The 15,912-nt window shown below is 40.7% G+C and overlaps 1 protein-coding gene across 7 annotated transcripts in view; it reads left to right on the top strand.

The window, feature by feature from the left end:
- Positions 1 to 15,912, top strand: part of NEO1 (neogenin 1) — a 400,117-nt gene that overhangs the window by 116,830 nt on the left and 267,375 nt on the right. For all 7 annotated transcript variants that reach the window (XM_075006455.1, XM_075006454.1, XM_075006452.1 and 4 more), the window contains exon 2: positions 9,421 to 9,738. In XM_075006455.1, the coding sequence (XP_074862556.1) occupies positions 9,421 to 9,738 (318 nt within the window). The remainder of the gene's footprint in view (positions 1 to 9,420; positions 9,739 to 15,912) is intronic.

Below are 15,912 nucleotides of genomic sequence, written 5' to 3'. Positions count from 1 at the left end.
ATATCTTCCAATAATGTTGCTAATTGCTGTCCTAAAATCTATGTTGTGGTTTCCTTTTTTATTTAATGCAGCGTACATAGTGGCTAGAATTGGGTTTGGTGGGGGTCTGTGAGCAAATTGGGGGGCCACACCAATGAAAAGTTGGAACCACAGTAATAGATCATTATTGATTAACATGAAGAAATCTCTAGTGTTTTCACAAGTGCATATTCCTTTATTACTACTTGAAAGATCACAGTAGTCCTACTGTGAACAGGTTTCCTTATAAATGAAAGCTTAAGAGCTCCTTGTCTAAAATGACAACCTATATTTAAATTTTTTGGCATTAATTAAGGAAGGCACTCTTCAGTCACCCACAGAGAATAATCTATTGAAAAAGCATGATTTGTTAAGGAGAATGAGAAAGGATGCATGTTTATCATGGTATCCTAGGCAATTAGCACTCAATCAATGTCATCTGCTTGGTCTGTATTGTAAGAGAGCTAGCTAGCCACAGTACCTATTATAATTTAAAAAGAGAGTTTCTGGCTCAGTGGATGTCAAAAAAACTTGCCCTTTGCAAAGCAAGGCGCACTGGTGTTCTTGATTCTATAGCCAAACAGAAGACGCTAAAAGCACAATTGTGAATTTGCCTCATCTATCTTAGTGGAATGTTAGTTTCATCATCATAATCATCATCATCACCAACAGCCATGGGTGTAGCACTTGTTGGTGCCCAATGCCTCCCTCCCTATTTCCTTCCATCTTTTCCTGTCCAGTGCAGAGTGGCTTAGTTTCTGTAGACTAGCTCTGCACCGATCTACTATATCATCTATCCATTCTCTGTGAGGTCTGCTTCTCCTATTCGAACCGTCCATTATGCCAAATACCAGGGGTTTGATTTTTTTATTCGTCGAGCATATCTGCAGAGCGAACAAATAGCTATAACTTGCATTGCGTAACCTTCTGCAGTAGGTTCTCTTTCAGCTGTATCTCCCAATATAATTCCTCATTGGTGACTTTCTGCATCCATCCTATTCTCAGGATCTTTCCATAACAACTCCTTGAATGCTAATATCCTTCTCTTAGAATCTTTTGTTGTCACCCAGGTTTCACATCTGCATAACATGCTCCTGACTACACACATTTTAAAGATGCTTAGCTTTGTTCCTAAGCTAATGGCTTTGCTTTTCCAGATCTTATCAACAGCCTCCAAACTTGCTCTTGCTTTCGCTATTCTGTTAGCTATTTCCTTCTTACAGTCCAGATCATACGTTACGTTGCTTTCCAGATATGTGAACTTCTCTGCTTTCTCTAGTTTGATCCTGTCTCAACTGATCTTCCTTCCTATTTCATAGAATAATAGAATCCTAGGGCTGGAAGGGACCTCAGGAGGTCATGGAATTCAGCCCCTTGCCTAACGCAGGATCAACCACAACTACGTTACCCCAGCCATGACTATGTCAAGCTAGGACTTAAAAACCTCTAGGGATGGAGATTCCACCACCTGCCTCGATAATGCATTCCAGTGCTTCCTCACCCTCCAGGTGAAATAGTTTTTTCCTAATATCCAATGTACACCTCTCCCTCTGAAACTTCAGACATTGCCACTTGTTCTGCCATCTGTCACCACTATGAACAGTCTCTCTCCATTCTCTTTAGAGCTCCCTTTTAGGAAGTTGAAGGCTGCTATTAAATTTCTCCTCAGTCTTCTCTTCTGCAAGCTAAATTAAACCCAAATCTCTGAGCCTCTTCTCCATAGGTCATGTGCTCCATCCCCTTAATCATTTTCGTGCCCTCCGCTGAACCCAGTGTAGTGTTTCCATATCCTTTCTATCCTGGGAGGCCCTGAACTGGATGCAGTATTCCAGATGCGGCCTGACCAGTGTTGGGTAGAGGGGAATAATAACTTCTCTAGACCTGCTGGAAATGCTTCTCCTAATGCACCCCAATATGCCCTTAGCCTTCTTGGCTGCAAGGGCACAATGTTGACTCATATCTAGCCTCTCATCTACTATAATCCCCAGGTCCTTTTCTTCTGCACTTCTACTTAGCCAGTTGGTCCCCAGGGCTTGTCACAAGGGTCACTACTTACTGGGCCCTTAAAACGCACTTAGGGGTAAATTAGTACTAAATAATAGCACAGAACACTGAGATCCAGGACTGGGAGCTGGAATCAAACTTTATGGGACCACGGGAGACTTAGTCGCACCCATGATAAATTGATACTCAGCTAAATAAATCATGCCAGACTATGGATGTTGCCAGATGAGTGTTCTGGATTAGAGAGGCCCAACTTGTAGTGAATATGTGGTGTGGCTAATACATATTGCCTTTATCTGTGTATGCTAACGAGCATATTTTGGTCAACAGTCAGGAAGGACCATTAGCAACACATTTTGCCTTTTGTTTCTTTTATCAGTGCAAAGGGTTTTCTGCAAGGGCATGGTAGTGGTGGTGGTCTGCCTCTGCTAAAGAGGTGTCATATATATTCTCATCTATATGACTGGTTGATTCTGGGTCGATACAGATGTCAGATACGGAAACTTCCATTAAACTGTTTGTTCATTCTTGAACCTGAAAATAAAGAAAAATCAGTGTTATCACCTCTAAAGTGAATGGAATTCCTGGTGGCAGCCCTGGACTCAACTTCTGCCAGATGATTACTGCCTCTTCCTCTAGTTTCCAGTCTGTATAGAACCTCTGTGCATTCCTCAAGGTCACCCATCAATCACTTTGAAGAATCACCATAGATTCCTGTGTCACATGGTTTCATATATGCATGTAACTCATGTCCGCTCCGGTGAGTACTGAAGGCAAGGCTTATGTCAAAATATCAGCAACATGTTCACTGTGTGAATAAATGTGTGCATCCTCGACAGCGTGGTGGTGACTTTGACTTGCTGAGTCAAGGCAGTATTTGCCAGGGATTTCCTTTCACTGCTCCTCTGCCCAGCATGGCCATGGTGATGGATGCTTGATCCATGCTTTGGGGAGCAGCATATCTGGGTGATCTTGAGGCTCAAGAATTATGGACTGCCCACTTGGTCAGTTTTATATATATAAAGATGTTTGAGTTGTGAGGAATATTTCATGCTATTTGCAGTTTCTCTCACATTAGGGTCAGAAAGATCCAGATGCTCACTGACGATATTACATGTTTTACGTGAACAAACAAGGAGCTGCCTGATTGATAGCCTTTGTCAAGAAGCAATCAAAGTTGTGGAATATCTGCATTTGGAGCTAGATCACTTTTAAGGCTCTTTTTTTTTTTTTAAGGGACAGTGGAGGAGGTCAGAATGGCCTGGCAGATTGCCTAAGCAAATCCTCTAATTTAGACTCAAAATGGAGAGAAATTGTACACTACTGCTTAACCTTAGTGCTGCTTGAAAAATTTATACTTTAAATAAACTGACATTTTTCATTGAAAAGAAAAAAATGGGAAAAAAGACAATTCCTCAAGAAATCAGATTTGTCTTATGTTTTCTTACATTGTTCATTTTTGTAGCATATTCTGCCTAGTGTATTCAAGAGAATGTTTGAATGTTTTGTAGCTGTCAAAGCCTCAGGTGGATTGTAATGCTAGAGCTGTGATCTTGAGAAGAAAAAAGTCATCCTTTTTTTGAAAGAATTCCTATGTATCGTGTGGTAGTCAATCGTAATATTTAAACAACTCAGAGGAAAAATTGCTCAGATTTACGGATGGCAGACTCCTGGAGCCTGGGAAAGCCTAGACTTGGGACACTATGAAAAAAATTGTGTATTTGGGTAAAGTAGTGTCAGATTTATCATTTATTCATCCAGGGTCCAATTGCCAGCCTTGCACTGGAAATATTAAAATATCCAAATGCCCTTTCTGGATGAATTGCTGCAATCAACCATGTAGTGTCCCTGATTTATTGAGGTGAAGTGTAATTTATATCTTGGAGGAGAGTCTAAAATAGTAGCACTTCGGAGAATCTGGCTTTGGTTTTCAAGAATTGGTTCACATATATATATTGCTGATTGAAATGAACGGGTCTTCTGGGTGCTCAGATATTGCAGAAAATCAGACCCTTGATGCCTGCAATCATTTCGTCTATGTCCACACTAGCCCCCCTCTTTTGAAAGGGGGATCCTGATGAGACACTTCAGGATATGTTAATGAAGCACTGCAGTGACTATGCAGTGTCTCATTAGCATAATGGTGGCCGCAGCACTTTGAAAGAGCCACTTTCGATTAAGCGTGGCTTGTCTACATGGGGGACCCCGCAAGCTTTGAAATCCCCTTATTCCTATAAAAAAATAGGAATAAGGGGATTTCAAAGCATTGCGGGGTCCTTTCAAAAAGGATTCCGGGTAGACGAGCTGCACATGATTGAAAGTAGCACTTTTGAAGTGCTGTGGCCGCCATTATGCTAATGAGGCACTGCACATTCATTGCAGTTCCTCATTAGCATATCCCAAAGCGTCTCATTAGCATCTCCCCCTTTTGAAAGGCAGGGAGGCTAGTGTAGACATAGCCTCCATGTCATTCAGCTCCATCTGTGGTTCCCATATGCTCTGCCATATGAGGACAGGTTGAACCTCTGTAGTCTAGATTTCTCTGTTATGGCAGCATCGTAGGTCACCCTGTGGGTGCTCCAGTTGTGGAGCAGTCATTGGGGAAAATCCAGCAATCTGGGCTAGGAGTGTTGCTGGACTAGCAAAGTGCCAGGGTCGAGGGAGCTATGCTGTGTGGGAGCAGTACCCTGGGGGAGTAGAAGGGCTGGCATTGATCTCACTGTGTCCAGCAAATTCCCTGGTTCAGGACCGGTGAGGTCAACCTGTACAATATTATAAGTATTGCCACTAACTCTGTTTCTTCACTGAAACATTTTCCCAACTGCTGCATATCAAATAAAATGTTAATAATTATGCTGTGCAAAATGTTTCCAATTCTGTCCAGAAAAATGACGCACAGCTCTCATAACATAGCACCTTTTATTCAAATGAATTCATGTACCAATCAACATATGGGTGATATGTCCCCTAGTTATGAATTCTTTAGCAAATGCACAAAAGAGAAGTTCACTGTAAACTCTTGTTGGCAGTTTGCAACGATTGTAAGTTGTGCAACATCTTCACTGAAAATACAGTAGTCTAATTCTCTGAGAAAGCTTGTTTGAAGATCTAGGTTAGGAAGGGCATGACGTGCTCTTTTTACAACTTTATGGCCCAATGGGAATGTTAATTGAATGTTTTTAAAAGTTAAGTCATGTGGTGAGAGAGCTAAGCTTGGATCTTTTGTGATTGACCTGCAGAGCACAAAAAAGACATCATAATAGTGACAGCCTCTGTCGTTAAAGTTTCATTATAGTTTCTATACTAAACCTGTTTTCAGGGGGTTTCTATATCTAGTCTTTCCAATTGTATTGGACTCTTTAACATGTGCAATGTCACACTTGATCTGAATTGATTTTTTTTTCCTTGCAGCAAAATGTAAATAACCTATTCTCCTGAGATCCTTGTATGACTAAGTGACACAATTGGAAAGAACTTTTGTTTTGTCATGTAAGAATGCTTATGGATGCCTTAATTTGTGACTGCAGTCAGAAAAAAGTACCTGAATTAACAGCTCATGTTCCACATTCCCTCTCCCTCAAGGAGTGCCAATCAGATTTCCTAATTTTAAAAGTTAAAACACTATTTTATCACAGTTACTTACATGAAAACCAGTATCAAACTGTTCAGCTTTTTACTTAGCTGCCTGCTAGCCGTGGAAACTTTGGAATTGGTGTTAAGTTGGCATTTTGTTGGAGACAACTAACTCAGTTGAATCTACAGTTGTAATAGTAATCTCATGTTGTCACACTAATTGGGTAGAAATGAGATACACTGCAGAACTATGCAGCTGGTGAACCACTTCTATGGTAATTTTTTGCTGAACATCACCAGAATTTCTGTCTGAAACGTTTTAGTTTTAGGTACTTCAATCAGTACATAATATTTTAATATAATTTGATTTTAATATTAGAGGTCAAGTTTTTTTTAGAAAGTTGTTTGCAGATGTGGACAAGTGGATTGCAAAGGGTTTTTTGTTTGTTTGTTTAAGTTCGGAGAACCAGTTTTGGCTTACAAGCATAGCTATTTGTGAGGCAGCTACTGTGTTCAGAGAGTTTGGGAAGCAAATACAAATTTTTGCCACTGACCCTACCAGTCTGCCCCTGTGTGGCACCCCACTGTCCTGTCCTGCTGGGTGATAAGCTTGGTGTCTTCTAGCAAAGGCACAGAGTTGTGATAACAGTCCCAGAGAAGAGCAACAGAGATTATGAACCAGCTCAGCTCTGGGAGGGCTCAGTTATAGCAACTTGACAGCACCTAAGAGCACAGCCCTCAAAACGGATCAGAATTCCAAATAAATTCATTTTACTCTGTGTAAAAGTTTTACAAAGGGAAAACTCAGACGTTAATTTGCTCCCTTCATCAATGAAAGAGAGAGATTCATAGCTGTGGGGCCCTGCTCTCAGGTAATAGTTATTTACACTGGGTTGGATAATAAACTAAAGTTTGTGTCATAAGTGTAAAGTAGGACTGGAGTGATTGGAATTGAAAACAGATGGAAAATAGTAAGTTACTAAGCCAAAATGACAAAACATGCCAATTAAATGTAATCATAGAATCACAGAATTCTAGGGCTGGAAGGGACCTCAGGAGATCATCTAGTCCAGCCCCCTGCCTAAAGCAGAATCAACCCCAACTAAATCATCCTAGCCATGACTATGACAAGCCAGGACTTAAAAACCTCTAGGGATGGAGATTCCACCCCTTCTCCCAGTAATGAATTCCAATGCTTCTTCACCTTCCAGGTGAAAGTTTTTTCCAAGATCCAACCTACACCTCTCCCTCTGTATCTGCAGACTACTGCTCCTTGTTTGCCACTTGTCACCACCGAGAACAGTCTCTCTCCATCCTTTTTAGACCCGCCCCCGTTTCAGGAAGTTGAAGGTTGCTATCAAATCACCCCTCACTCTCCTCTTCTGCAAACTAAATAAACTCAAATCCCTCAGCCTCTCCTTAAAGGTGTGCTCCAGCCCCCTAATTATTTTCGTTGCTCTCCACTGAACCCTCTGCAGTGCGTCCACATCCTTCCTATACTGTGGGGGTGGGGGCCAGAACTGGATGCAATACTCCAGATGTGGCCTGACCAGTGCTGAGTGGAGAGGAATAATAACTTCTCTAGATCTGCTGGAAATGCTTTTCTTAATGCACCCCAATATGCTGTTAGCTGTCTTGGCTAAAAGGGCACACTGTTAACTTATATCCAGTCTCTCATCCACTCTAATCCCCAGGTCCTTTTCTGCTGCACTGCTACTTAGCCATTCGGTCCCCAGCCTGTAACAGTGCTTGCATTCTTACTTCCAAAGTGCAGGACTCTGCACTTGTTCTTGTTGAACTTCATCAAATATCTTTTGGTCCAATCCTCACATTTGTCTAGGTCACTCTGGACCCTACCCGTACCCTTCAGTGTATCTACCTGTCTCCCTAGCTTAGAGTCAGCAAATTTGCTGAGGGTGCAATCCATCCCCTCATCCAGGTCTTTAATAAAGATTTTGAACAGTACTGGCCCTAAAACCGATCCTTGGGACACTCTGCTTGAAACCAACAGCCAACCAGACATTGAGCCATTGACCACTACCGGTTGGGCCTGTCCATCAAGCCAGCTTTCTATCCATCTTTACAGTCCATGTATCCAATCCATACTACTTAACTTATGGGCAAGAATTTTGTGGGAGACTGTATCAACTACAATAAGATAGTGTTGCAAATATATTTATTACCTCTCTCCTTCTTCCAGATAAATTCCTTCAAATCAGAACTGATCTTTTCTTTGTCCTGGGTCTAACAGCTTCTTAAATACTCACTTCTTGAGGCAGTTATCAAAAGCAGATGAAGAGGATCTTTGGATTGCTTTTCATTCCTTAAATAGAATTTACCCATTACAGGCATCCTTTAACTCCCCCCAACACCATGGAAAAATACAAGAGTCAGGATGGATTCCAGCACCACGAGGCATGGTAAAGTGTCTTGTAGGACCAACAACACTTCGGAATCACAGGAAAAAGAAGATCATTCGCAGATCACTATCTTGAGCATAGTGCCATTAAGGCCCAAATTCCTTAATTCCAGGAATGTTATAAACCTGAAGAAATGGGTCTGTCCCACGAAAGCTCATCACCTAATAAATTATGTTATTCTTTAAATGCTACATAACTGCTGGTTTGTTTCACCTATAAGAATGGTACATGCACACAAAAAGAATATACACATTCGGAGGATCAGAGGATCTTGACCTGTTTCACATAAAGCATATTCACATTCACCTTCTTGCTTTGATTCATTGCTACTACAATACATTCAACTTTGCATAATGGCTCCGGTTCCTCAACAACAGTTAGTTTTCCGATATATAATTGCAGTGGTAATAGGTCTGCATGGCATGCAGTGTATAAAATATTGTCAAAAGGTTTCTATATATTGTCTATTTTGTTGAATGTCTACAGCAAATGAAATTAAACTTAGATTTAATAACATTAGTGCAGGGCATTAAAAGGCCTTTGGTGTCTATTTTTTGTTCTAAAATGGTTAACCAATCAGTATGTATGTCAGGGGCACCAGAATGAGGGGGCCTTGGGGATAAGGGATAGTGCAGACAGTGGGGTTTCAATGGGGAGGGATCATGGATTTGGGTGCTGGTGACTTAGGGTGCTGGTGGTTTCCTGCCTGTTAGGAGTCTTCCATTGCCCCCATCTATGTCTTGAGCAGCTAAAAGATGAACTTTTTAATCCTAAAGTTTCATAAATCTAAATTGGTCAAAAGTAGGATGATTACTTGTCCAATGGAACGCAACTTTTTTGCCTGTTAAAATGGTTATTTTGGGGTTCTTTGAAGAATGAGGGCAAAAAATTTTTTTGAATTTTACAGCATGTCAGTGTGTTGATTTCCCCTCCCCCCCCCCTTTTTTTTCCCTATAGGATTTGGTAGAAAGTAACTTGAACATATAGCTGCTCTTGATTGCCCTTCCTGTTTCTTCCACTTTCTTTTTATTTTGATCCCTGGTTGGTCATGCTGGCTCTTCTGATTTTGTATATTTCCTTTTGGGATATTTTTGAGCCTTTTATAATAAATAAAGTCTACCACAAGATATTTCTCCTGTCCTACAAAAATTTCAGTGTTGTCTCTTAAGTGGATAATCATGTTAGGAATTTAAGATCTCTCTTGTCAATAGAAAATACTGGAAATCCTGAATTTTGAACTTACTAGAAAAGAAGATTGATATTTCCAAATAATTAAGAAACTTATCTACTACTGTAAGGGTTATGAGTAATATGGCACTAGGTTCAATGTTTGTAGTCGGGAAATAGAAAAATAACTCCTTATCTTCATAACTAAAAATTTCCACAATTTACTTATGTTTTATAGGATCTGCTGTGAGAACTTTCACTCCATTTTATTTTCTGGTGGAGCCGGTGGACACTTTATCAGTTCGAGGGGCTTCTGTCATACTGAACTGTTCAGCTTACTGTGAGCCTTCTCCTAAAATTGAATGGAAGAAAGATGGGACTTTCCTAAATTTGGTATCAGATGACCGGCGCCAGCTGCTACCAGATGGATCTTTATTAATAAATAGTGTGTTGCATTCCAAACACAATAAACCTGATGAAGGATATTATCAATGTGTGGCAACTGTGGAAAGCCTTGGGACCATTGTAAGCAGAACAGCAAAGCTTACAGTAGCAGGTGAGTCCTTTAAAATAACTGTCTGCATGATAATGTTGATGTGCACTTTATCCTGTAGAAAGGAGATGCTTTGGAAGAAAAGACCAAGTACTTTTTCATCTAGCAAGCACAACTAACAAGAAATATGTTTGTTAAAAAAATCAACAGCCTGGTCCCTTCAGTTATGGGCTGAGAGCACTTCACCCCAGTTTTTTAGTCTCTTAGGGGACTTCTAGCAAAACCAGGAAGATAAAGACTTGATTTTCCTGATATTTCAAAGGTAATAAGCAGAAATAGAAGTGTTTAAAAGAACTCCCTCTCCCCCAACTTATTTTTCTTTTGGTTGTTCCTTTTAAGGTCATGCAAATCATATTCAAAGTGTCTTTGTTTGGCAATGGAGTATGAGAAGTGAGGGAGGAGTTGAAGAGTTAGGAAGAGGAAGAGTTAAGGGATGTGTTGGGAAGGGGTTGGTATTCTTTAACTGTCATGTTCAGTTTGTAGCAGGGGCTTCAGGAATGTCTGGTTCTATTATTTGTAGGGAACAGCAAGAAGTCTTGTGGCACCTTGTAGACTAATATATTTTGGAGCATAAGCTTTCGTGGGCAAAGACCTGCTTCATCAGCTGCATGAGGCAGGTCTTTGCCCATGAAAGCTGATGCTCCAAAATATCTGTTAGTCTACAAGGTGCCACAAGACTACTTGTTCTTGAAGCTGCAGACTAACACGGCTACCTCTCTGATTATTTTTAGGGACAATGTAGCTTTTTGCAAAACTATACACAGTACATGAAAGAGGCTTATCGTTGCTTCACAACTGCGTATCACACTTCAAAAACAAAAGAAAGAAGCTGAAGCAATTTAAATGGAAAAAATTGCCCATGCACTAAATTTCCTTCGTTTCTCTAATGGTCTGCGTGCTGGCTTCCTTGACAATTTTTTCTTTGCCTAGCAAATGGCTCAGGGCATTGAATTCTTCCTGACTGGTGCTTTGTATCTCCCAGAGCTGCTGTTTGTTGCCATTTATGTTTAGAGAGCATCTCTCTTATGTGTGCCTTAGCTCCCTGTCTTTAAAATGGGAGTAATATTTCATTCCTCCCACATTTTGTCCTTATTGTTTAACTGTTAGTATTACGTTAGTGTGTAGGGGGACCTTACATCTAAATAAAGTTGGGTAGACGGATGCGTATAGGAGCATGTGCTGCCATCAGTGCTGGGAAACACTTCATCTACTTAAAAAATGGTCAGGTGTAATGTCAGTTTTTTATTAAAATTAGTTTGGAGCACCTTACAAATGGCAAACCTTCAAATGAGTAATGCAGGCTATTTTAAATGATTACCAATAAAACGCTTATGCTTCACTGCATTGTGTACCCTATATATGGCACATTCTTCAGAAATTATGCTTGAGCTTTTAATTTTTGTTTTAAGTGGAATTTTTCAGGACCCTCTAAGTGCAAAGCCAGAATGGCTATATTTAATATACAGCTGTTCGCTGAGCTTGGCAATTAAAATGCAAACATTTTGTTACCATTCGAGGTAACATCATCAGTGTGCAGATGATGTTACCTTGAATGGTAAGGAAACGTTTGCATTTCAATTGCCAAGCTCAGCGAACAGCCGTATATTAAATGGAATCTTCTGAGCTACCAGTTTTCTCTTCTGTTTAGAATAGCTATATGTTGTGAATATATAGGCTTCGAAAGGATAGTAAATTGTAATGAATACATTTTATAAATATTGTTAAATAGGTTACTTTTCCTTACTTCATAAAGTCACACATTTAATGATCTGCCAGTGTTAGAAACAGATGCTTTTATACCATTTATGTAATGCAGAAAATATCAATATATAAAGTAAGGTGTTACTGTTGATTCATACTTTGCATGCATTAATATGTGGTGAAGTGTTGAATAAAATCTGTCTGCCTAGAAGAGCTTTGTAAAAGATCATTTAATTCTCAATTCCTGAGTTTGTTTGCTTTCACAGTTACTAATGTGTTTATTTTAGGGAAATAGAGTTTTGGTGGCTTGCTTCATTTTATGTTTTTGGCACAGAGTGATAAAATTATCATTTTGGCACTGAACAATTGATGACATTACGTACTGAAAGGTTTGCAGTGGGTTTGACTGCTTTTAAAGAACCTCTTCCAGATGTGACAATAAATTTTGTCTTTGGTCTTTGAGTCACTTCCAAGTGAACTTCAAATATTTCTATTTATTCTTCCTAGCTAAGGTTTAGGAAACCCATCTGGTTATGCTGGTAGGAAGTAGAGAGAAAGCAAATGAGATGCAGAAATTCATTGTTAAGATTGCATAATTTAAAAATGCAAAAGTTAAGTTTCTTCTTGTAACAGGTTTTCAGTCACACTGCACAGTCTGTATTTATGTGGTATATTTCATAATATATAGTTCTCTCAGTAGTACATCATTATACACAGAAAATATGGAAGTAAAGCATGTAGAAAATAGCTAAGTTATGTACAAACTTTAACTTGTTCTTTTCCCAATTCTCTTATTTTAACTGTGCAACCCTCATTTTACATGAATATAGTTTTTTTTGCACTTTATTTCTTAGGCTTTTGTAAAAGAGAGAAAACATAGGTCCATTTAGAGAAAGTACTGGTATATTACTAGTGCAATAAATAGACTGCTTGAAAGTGTGTTAGTTTACGAGGCACTTGTTTAATGTATTGAAAAAATCTCACGGACAGAAGGCTCGGTTGTGCATTTGGTGGAAGCATTTCATGGTCTTCAGAGAATGAGTGCGGGCTCTTGAACACAGTGGCTGATATGGAGGACCTAAGGGAGACAGAGGAGTACACAGACAAGGGTTTTTTGAACGTGGATGAATGGTCCCAGCCTCTGTGCTGACGGAAGTTTTGGAGAGGCAAGGTATCCAACTGGAGCAGAGGGAAATAGTCCCATAGTGGGGACCCTCCTTCCAAATAATGTAATGGCTTTCCTCATGCACTGAGTATACTTAGTTTTTAGGGAAAAACAGGTAGTAGTAATGGTTTATTAGATTATTAGCAGCATTAGTTGTGTTTGTGTTCACCAGAAGAATCTGCATGGTGATTTGACTGCTCAGTGTAAAGTTTCTGCATTTCTTAAGACACCTAGATGGACTGTTGAGGGAGAGCCACTCATTATGTCACATGTATGTGCCAATAATACTGGAAAGGTAGGAGAGAGGTTTTGGAGGCCTAATTTAGACTTCTAAGTAAGAAATTAAGGTCCAGGACTTTCATGATAGCATTCTCTGAAATACTTCCAGTTTCTTTAGCAGAGCCAGTTAGATAGGCAGAACAGCACTTGATACAGGAAGGATGGGCTCCATCTTAACCAAAAAAGAGCCAGATTGCTGGCAAATAAAATTAAACAGATTGTAGAGGAAATTTTAAACTAAGGAGTGGGGGAAAGCTGACAGTTGTGGAGGAGCATACAGTTTGGATGGAGACATCCCTATGAGAGGATCCATTAATATGGCTTGTCTGTATTGAAGTAAAGAGAAGAGGCTAGATGTTGATTAATGTATAGGAGCTGAAGAAAAACATTTAAACAAGAAAGAGTCCCATTCAATTGTATCTCCTGAAGGCAGGCAGCTAAAATACTGGCATGTTAGTTTTTGTATACACTTGTATATGTCTATATACTAAGATGGGTGAACTGGAATCTCTGGAGTTAAAGGAAGATGTTGATATGACAGGCATCACAGAAGCTTCGAGGAATTATCAGTAGGACAGGGTACAAAATATATAGGAATGACAGAGTAGGTCGTGCCAGTAGAAGAATGGCACTGTATATGAAAGAGAGCATCGAGTCAAATATGGTAAACATCTGAAATGAATCAGACTAACATAGAATTTCTAAGGCTAAAAATTTCGTGCTTGAATCATAAGAATAGAGCAGTAGGAATGTGCTACTGACCACATGACTGTGGTGGTGATCATGAAATGCTCAGGGAGATCAGAAACTACAAAAATAGAAAACTCAGTACTAATGGGGGATTGCAACTATCCCCTATTGATTAGGTACTTGTCACCTCAGCACAGGATTCAGAGATAAAATTTATAGACCTCATTGACTGCTTTTGGAGTAGATAGGTGTAGAGCAATTGGTGACTGAGTCCTAAATTAGAGCATAGGATCTGGTCCAAAAGGTGAATACAGGTTGGGCTTCTCCAGTCTGGCACCCTTGGGACCTGATCAGTGTTGAACTACAGGAGATCAATATTGTCTAGTGGCATTATCAATGCTTCCACTTCATACTGAACTCTTAAAGGCATCTAGGAGTAAATTACAGCTGAACAACAGCTCAGACTGCTGAGAGCCAGAACTGGTGGCTGGAAACAAACTTTGTGGGACCGTGAGAAACTTGGCCACACCTGTCATAAGTGGATATCTAACTAACTAAAATTATATCGGACTATGAGAGTGTGGATGAGAGTGAGCTGGATGAGAGAGGTTCAACCTTTGGAGCTGAAACTTCTGTTGGTAATGATCATAATGTGAGTCAATGTAATATTCTTTTGAGAGTGGGGAGGGGAAGAGACATGTCAAAGAAGCCAGCCACAGTAGCATTAGACTCAGAGAAGAACTATACAAAATATAAAGTTAGTTAAGTGGAAATTAAAAGGAACAGTAATAAGTGTGACCTGTGAATTGCATGGAAAATTCAAAAACAGAACAATAGCGGTTCAGATTAATTGCATACTGTGATGGGGCTCAGGGGTCCCCAAGCTCTGCACCCCATCCGCAGGCAGGAGTGACTCTCTCTCAGCAGGAGAAAAGTGGGTTTATTAGCTGACAGGACACAGCGTCTTACAGAGGAGTCAGTACAACAATCAGGGACAGCCAGTCCAATCCACACTGGGGAGAGGAGGCCCCCAGAGCCAGGGCCTTGCCCCCGCCTTTGTCTCTCTCTCTCTCCCAGCCCAGACTAACAGCTTTCCAACTCCCAGTTCCAATTCAGACCCCTCAGGCTTCACCTTCTCCTTTGTCTGCAGTCCAGAGGTGTCACCTGGGTTACCCTCAGCAGGAGCCCCAAACCCTCTGTGAGCCACACACGTGCACACATGTATCCCCCCACTACATCCCATCTCTCCCTGCTTCCAGACCGAACTGAGCGGGGTCACTCAGCTGGTGACCTGGGGAAATTCGGGTCCCTCTCCATGTGATAGGGTATCAGCTGTACCTTCAGTGCTCCCCTTAATGTGTACCACCTCCATGTCATAATCCTGCCAGGTGGAGGCTCCACGTCAGGAGCTTGGCATTGGCCCCTTTCATGTGATGCAGCCAGGCAAGTCCCGTTGGTTGCCTTGGGTTGGTTGGTCTCCCTGCTTCGGTCTCCAGTCCATCAGCCATGTTCTCAAGTAAGGCATGCAGAGCCCATACAGCTGCTGCATCAGCAACAGGTCAGACAGGTCTTCTCTGGTCTGGGCCCTGCTCCATCTGCCCACCAGTCCATATAGCTGCTCCAGCAAATGTTTGGAATTCAGTCACTGTCCAGTAAATGAAGGTACAAATGATTTCCACCCTTGGCATTTAGCCATATAACCAAAATGGCTGTGTGCCCCAGTTTCCCCTTCCATATCCCACAATAGGTTTGGAATGTTCCTTCTCATCTGAGAGGTTGCAAGAGTAGTTACAGAGAACAATGGTGACATTCAGAATTACAAACTCCTTCAACATACAATCCATGTTTATACATCAATGTCATCATGTTATATAGTTCTTTCCAAACATTCAGTACATGGTACAGTTCTACAGCTTTTGGTAGCAGCACCCACTGGTTGCAGCAGTCAGCATGAGTAACAAGAACAAACCCATTGCAATCTTACATTTACATTGCTGTTTGGTATACCACAGCCTTTGTGTAACATCCTTGAGAATCTGTCATTTTGGGGCTAAATGGCTGAGACCTTTCTTTGCACCATGGAGTTCTAATCTCCCTTGCCATGTGGAGTGGAAATCTGAGCTCTCTGGGTGTGCCCTCCGTTCTAACAAGAGCTGGACCATTGTTGATCCTCAGGATGACTTGCATACCAAACTGTTTTCTGAAAATTCCCAGAGACCAGCTACTCCAACATAGGCCCAAAAAAGCCAACAACAGAACACCACTGGTCATTACCTACAGCCCCTAACTCAAGCCACTGCAACACGTTATTAAAGACCTATAACCTATCTTTAATCAGGATG

This window comes from Carettochelys insculpta, chromosome 12 (genome assembly GCF_033958435.1).
Source record: "Carettochelys insculpta isolate YL-2023 chromosome 12, ASM3395843v1, whole genome shotgun sequence".
Classification (NCBI taxonomy): Eukaryota; Metazoa; Chordata; order Testudines; family Carettochelyidae; genus Carettochelys; species Carettochelys insculpta.
Note: the sequence above shows the minus strand (reverse complement) of the source record. Positions and strands in the feature narration are given on the sequence as shown.